Consider the following 6610-nt stretch of genomic DNA (forward strand, 5'->3'; position numbering starts at 1 on the left):
CGTGTTCGGCTCGAAATTGACTTGTTAAAATTAAATTGAAAAAAATAAATTTAAAATATTGGATTCGAGCCTAGATCAAATATATGCAAAAGAAAACTAATCATGATACCACACAGTGTTATGAATTAATCTTATAAATTTATTATAAATTTAAATATATATTCTGTGAAGTTTCCCTTTCGAGCAAAATTGAAAAAACCCTACGAAGGAAAACCCAACGCTGAAGCAGAATTCCGAACCGAAAGAAACGAGAGAGCAAGAGAGAGGCGAACAGCAGCTTCGAGCTCCGCCGTTGGAACACTAATGGCTGCTGCGAGCAAGCTCGGTGCTTCCAAGAAAAGGATGCGAGAGTCCTCCGCGGCGAAGGGAGGTTCGAAACCCAGGATCTCCAATCAAACAAAGGGGCCGGAGGCGAAAAATTTCAAGAAGAAGGTGAAAGCGAGGCCTCTGAAGAATAAGACTGCGAAGCCAAACCAAACCGCGAAAGCTGGGTCTGCACTGGGAGCAGTCATGGATTCCACAGGCGAACTCGGCAGTTCGAAGAAAAGGAAGCGGGATCCCGCCGCGGCGAAGGTAGGATTGAAGCCCAAGTTCTTCCAAAAACCAAAATCCTCAAGGATTACACCTTCCAATAAGATTGCGAGAGCTGAACACTTGAAGCCCTCTGAAAAGGACGTCGCAATTCCTGAGAAGGAAGCCAAAACTCCGAAATCGCCTGGCGGCCAAGGTATTGTTTTTTGCATACTATTTTGTTTGGAAGAGATGTGATTTTGATTTGAATGACTTGTTTCCATTCAAGAATCGTTTTTTTTTTCTCAATTTCTGAATCGCAGAATGGGTTTCAATTGAAAATTGATGGGTTTCATGTAGGCAAAGGCGGAAGAGAGAAAGACAAAGAGAAAGCCCAACTACACCCTTGAGAAAGTATGATTAATTGGTCAAAATTTTTTTCTTTAAACTTTTGGTAAATTTAGATCATTCATGCAGTATGGAAAAAATATAATTAGATTGGTTTACTTCAAATATATGAATTTTCTTTTTTTGCTTTGTTAATCTTTATTACTTCTTTCATGCTTGTAGTTATCAATGAATGCATTTTTGATTAGCTAAGGAGGCTATATGATATAGGGAAATTTACATACCTTGCATACCATTCTTATATATTTGCATATCTCACACCTTAAACTTTCATATTCACATCACTTTGGTGTTTTAAACCTATTCATTACAAGGTTATTTTCACTTTTAAAATGTGTTAGTTGTGCTATTTTTTATATGATATTAAAGATTTTAGTGTTATGTGTGTAAATATGAAAAAATTAGGCGAGAGATATGTAAATATATTAGAATTGTGTGCCATGTATGTAAATACCCATTAATTTAATGGGGTAAAGAAATTTTTTCATTTATAATGTTAATTTCAAACTTTAAATGTGTCTTCAAAGATTATTTATTTGTTCTAAGGGCGTAAGATATGCTAAAAGGTTTTTGTTACTTCATTTATGTGCTATAGGAATTAGCTTCACTGTGGGAAAAGATGAGATGCTATAGCATTGGAAAAGAGGAGCGATCAAAGTAGGTTTTTTACTTCACTCATTGTTACCTCAAATTTTCGATTAATAATCTGCATTGTTTAGGTTCGTAAGTGAAGCTCTTCAGAAGATGTCCGGAAAGCTTTTGGAAGTTGCCAGTTCCCATGTCTCTGCACGGGTGCTTCAAGTGAGAATTTGTTATTATTATATTTTTGGGAAATGTACATACGTTGCACTCAATTCTTATGCATTTACACATCTCACATATAAACTTTCATATTTATTTGTACAACACCTTGGTGCTTTAAATCTTGCATGGGAAGTTGTATTTCACTTTTAAAAAGTGGTATTAGTGCTTTTTTATGTGATATCGAAGAGTTGCGTGCTATGCGTGTAAATATAAAAGTTTAGGCATGAGATATGTACATTCGTAAGAATTGGATGTTATGTATGTCAATGCCCCAATCTTCTTTTTTTTTTGCAAGTTTCATTCTAGTTCATACTGATTTGGTTTGGAATTTTGTGAAATAAGTGGCGGTCTCTTATAGGCCACCCAAAACATTGCTATTTACAAATCAAGCACCGTCTTTCATTCATTTTTCAAATTCTCTCTCAAATATCAATGGTCATGATAAAACCCCAACCCATGTTTTTCACTTTTATCAAAGTCGCAATGGTTTGATCACGGCACGTGTAAATGTATCAGTTTCATAGTTCAAAATAATCATCTAGGTGCTTCATTTGTAAATAGCAATGTTTCTTGTGCGCTGTATTTAATTATCCCATACTATAATTTTACAAATTGGCACTATGAAAATTGTCTGCTTTGTATTTTAATTCTTCTTTTCAATTAGACTTGTGTCAAATACGGGTCTCAAGACGAACGAAACATTGTTTTTGATGAACTTCGGCCGCATCTTCTAAATCTCTCACGGAAGAAGTATGCAGTTCATCTTGTAAAGAAACTTTTGGATGCTGGTATGATTCAACATTTATGGAATTTATTTTGTAAATTTTTTTTAAAAAATTTTGTAGGTCCATGTTTTTCATTTTTATTGTACAATAATGTGATTTTGTTTTTCTTGTGTTTTCTTCAGCGAGCAAAAAACAGTTAGAAGAATTTATATCCTCTCTCCATGGGCATGTTGGCTTTCTAATTCGGCACACTGTTGGATCAGCTGGTATGAAAATTGTATAAAACAATTGCACTCTTGTAACTATTCATTACTGTGGACTGTATAACTTAAAATGAGAATGTGTTGTATAACTTTTCATAACTGTGGAATGTAACTTTTCATTTTGACTCGTACCAATTTTTGATCATCGAATGTAATTGAAGTTTAATTCCAACGAGATTTTGATTAATTTTCTTACCAGTTTACGACTATTTGCTCTTCAACTCGAACTTTGTTTAACATAAATAGATGCGTAGATAAATGAGATGCATTTGTGTCTAAATGCTTTTATAGAAGCACTTGAACTTTGTAATTAATTTTTCACAAAATTTATATGAGATCTTGAAAATCTCATCTAAAAAACTTGAATTTGAGAGTTTCATCATTCATGGAGCTTGGATGGTGTCTTTTATCTTCAGGAACCTCTTGTAAAACTGCATTTAGTATTTTCTTATCTTCTTTTTTTTCTTAATTTTTGAAATTCACAATACTTAACCATAATTTTATCTATTGAATTCTTAATTTTTTTTTTTGTAGTTGTTGAACATGCATATCATTTGGCAAGTGGGTCTCAAAGACGCCGTCTTTTGATGGAATTGTACTCGACTGAACTTCAATTATTCAAGGACCTCACCTTGACGAATTCTGGGAGGTAATTGTGTAAAGCCCTTGTCGAACGCAGGGCACATTAGTTTTATCCTCCCAGCCATAAATTATAAATCAATGCTAGATTATCTTTCATGTAGGCTTTTGTCAATAACAGCTTTGTTGGCATCATCCTAATTTGTTAGCTTCAACTGATGACCAACATACCTTGCATTTAGTGGATTCAAAATGACTCAGCAATTTTATTTATTTATTTTTTATTTTTTTAATAACTCTTCATTGTGTATATATAATATTGTGTTTTATGATTCCTTAAGTATATTTAGCGATCATGAGAGCACATATTTTATAGGCCATCATTTTAGTATCATAGAAAATTCCACGAACTATTTTGATCCATCCATATTTGTTGTGGTATGAATATGATATTTTTACATATTATGGAGTGATGTCATCTTGTTATGTGTGTTTTTGTTAGTTTTCTTATTCAACATCATGTGCATTCTCTCCTAACATATGCTGTCCTCTTGAATCTACATGCCCGTATGTTCATCATCGTTTGAACTCAGCGGTATTGAGCCGCTCGGCATATTTAGTTTTGAAGTTATTCTTGCTCACATTTGTTTGAAATTGTGTCAATGAGCTTAAGTTTTAGCTGTGTAGATTACAAGGCCTTATTTTGTTTAAATACAAGTAACAACTCTAGTATACATATCTTTAACGACTTGAATATGAATCACATCAACACCTTTCTTTTCTAGAACTCTTCAACACATTTCTCTTGACACCTTATTATAAGCGTTCTCTAAATCAACAAAAATCGTATGTAGATTCTCATTATGCTCTCTGTACTTCTCCATCAAACCTCTCAATAAATGTATAGCTTCCACAGTAGACTTGCCCGACATAAAATCAAACCGATTTTGAGAAACTTTTGTATCACTTCTTAACCTATGTTCAATTACTCTCTCCCATAATTTTAATGTATGACACATCAAGTTAATTTCTCTATAATTTGCACACTCTTGTGCATCTACTTTATCCTAAAAATAGACATCTTTTAAAATTTTAAAATAATAATAAAAAGTGTGGTAAGCGAAGAAATTGTTATATCTCCTAAACATTTTCACACTTCTATTGCGATACCATCAGGTCCTATTGATTTTTCACCATTAATTTTTTTTAAAGCTTCCTCAACTTCTGTTTTACTAACATGACGGTAAAAATACAACAACGACAACAACAAAGCCTTAATCCCACTACGTGGGGTCTGCTACATGAATCTTTTTTCTCCATTGCGTTCTATTTAGTGTCATATTTTCATTTTGTTCTAATAAATTAAGATCATTTTTTATTCGATAAGCCCAAGTCCTCCTAGGTCTACCCCTGCCTTTCTTAATATAAATCGAATCTAAAACTCCCAAGTCCTCCTAGGTCTACCTCTGCCTTTCTTAATATAAATCGAATCTAAAACTTCTGCTCTCCTAATTGGATCATCATAAATTAAGATCATTTTTTTATTTATTATTTTTACCGTCATGTTGATAACATGACGGTAAAAATAATTTTTTTTAAAACTAAAAATCGATCATATCTTCAAAGTTTTCATTAAAAAGTTTATCAAAATATCTCACCCACCTATGTTGAATTTTGTTATCTAAGAAAAATACTATGATTTTTATCCTTAATACACTTCACTTAACTAAATCTTTACTTTTCTTAGATCTTTGTCAGTTTAATTCATTTAATACACTAATAAAAAATATTTAAAAAGCTGTACTAATAAATAATGCTCTACATATCCAAGTAGACTATTTATGAAAAAACTGATCAAATCATCTTCTTGAACAACTCTCATTGTGATTCTTCTCCAAAGACTAGTTTTGTTTTCGATGCCTTCTTCAGCACGCTCTGGCCATGTCCTTCAACGACGCTTCAAGAATCTTCTGCCTTGAGCTCTCGAGCTTCTTAATAAAATGATGAGCCGTGATCGAGCTTATAATATGGGCTCAACATGAGCTCAAGCTCAAGCTCCATTTCACTATGACTCAAGCTATACTTAGCCCGTTTACACCCCACAAAATTGACATATTTATAGACTCTGAGACTAAAATGACCCCGACAAAATCACGGGACCATTTTGACACTTTACTCATTGTACAATACAATCCATAAGCAATGAAATGTAAATAAGTAATTATGCTATGATGACTAGTTTAACAACTAGATTAAACTAACGATAATCGTAGTCAATTCTTATCGTATTGTATAATCTACAATAAAGCAATTAAAAAATTGCCATTTTAATTCATTTAATGCTCTAATAAAATAATAATTACGAAAGCTATACTAATAAATAAAGCTCTTTGTACCGATTCGTTTTCACACAACGACCCAAGTTCGCTATTCACGTAAAAACTGATCACATCATCTTATCGAACAGCTCCCTTCGTGACTTTTCTCTAAAGACTAGCATTGGTTTCAATTCCTTCTCCCTCAAGCTTTGGCCATGACTTCCTCATATGATTCTCCAAGAAGCTTCCACGAGCTCTTGAACTTTGTAATAAAATGCCGAGCCGAGCTTGAGCTTATAATATGGGCTCAACATGAGCTCTAGCTCTTGAGTTGTCATTTTGACAGACGAGTCGAGCTCGAGTTCATTGTGACTCGAGCTTTACTCGGCTCGTTTACACCCCACTAAATTGACATTTTTGTAGACTCTGGGACTAAAATAATCCCATCAAAGTCAGGGGACCTTTTTTACACTTTACGCATCGTACAATACAATCCATAAGCAACTAAATGTAAATCATTAATTATGCTATAACACCTATTTTAATGGCTAGATTAAATTAATGATTATTGTGTTCAATCCTCCTTGTATTGTATCATTGTTGACCTCATTTTTAGTGAGGTCTAGTCTTCCTCTTAGGGTTTAGGATCTAGCCTTAGGGATCTCCCTTCGACTCCTTAGAAATGGACCTTAGAAATGGAACCCGCCTCATTCTAGAAATTCAACCCGCTTCGGTACTCTTTTGTGGTTTCGTGTGTATGGTATCGACTTCTAGCACTTAAAAGGACGAAACCGACATGAGGAAACCCAAAAGGGATTCCTATAGGACCTTTTAAGCCTTAGGGTGGTCTTTTGCACAATTCGCACTCCCGCGTCTTCGCATTTAGAGTATTCGCCACGTCCGATCGACGCAATTCACATCGCTTGCACCGTTACCTGTCGAATGCTCGAGTTAATCTTTTGAGACGATCGATCGCGGGTCGGAATTTTGTGGAATTTGAATT

The 6610-nt window shown here is 34.1% G+C and overlaps 1 protein-coding gene across 1 annotated transcript in view; it reads left to right on the forward strand.

Moving 5' to 3' along the window:
• The first annotated feature begins 303 nt into the window (after positions 1 to 303).
• Positions 304 to 6610, forward strand: part of LOC110033195 (pumilio homolog 24) — a 22574-nt gene continuing 16267 nt past the window's right edge. The window contains exons 1-8 of the mRNA XM_020737100.1: positions 304 to 590; positions 673 to 727; positions 871 to 924; positions 1514 to 1575; positions 1638 to 1719; positions 2387 to 2510; positions 2630 to 2713; positions 3245 to 3359. Of these exons, the coding sequence (XP_020592759.1) occupies positions 304 to 590; positions 673 to 727; positions 871 to 924; positions 1514 to 1575; positions 1638 to 1719; positions 2387 to 2510; positions 2630 to 2713; positions 3245 to 3359 (863 nt within the window). The remainder of the gene's footprint in view (positions 591 to 672; positions 728 to 870; positions 925 to 1513; positions 1576 to 1637; positions 1720 to 2386; positions 2511 to 2629; positions 2714 to 3244; positions 3360 to 6610) is intronic.

This window comes from Phalaenopsis equestris, unplaced genomic scaffold (genome assembly GCF_001263595.1).
Source record: "Phalaenopsis equestris unplaced genomic scaffold, ASM126359v1 Scaffold001112, whole genome shotgun sequence".
Classification (NCBI taxonomy): domain Eukaryota; kingdom Viridiplantae; phylum Streptophyta; class Magnoliopsida; order Asparagales; family Orchidaceae; genus Phalaenopsis; species Phalaenopsis equestris.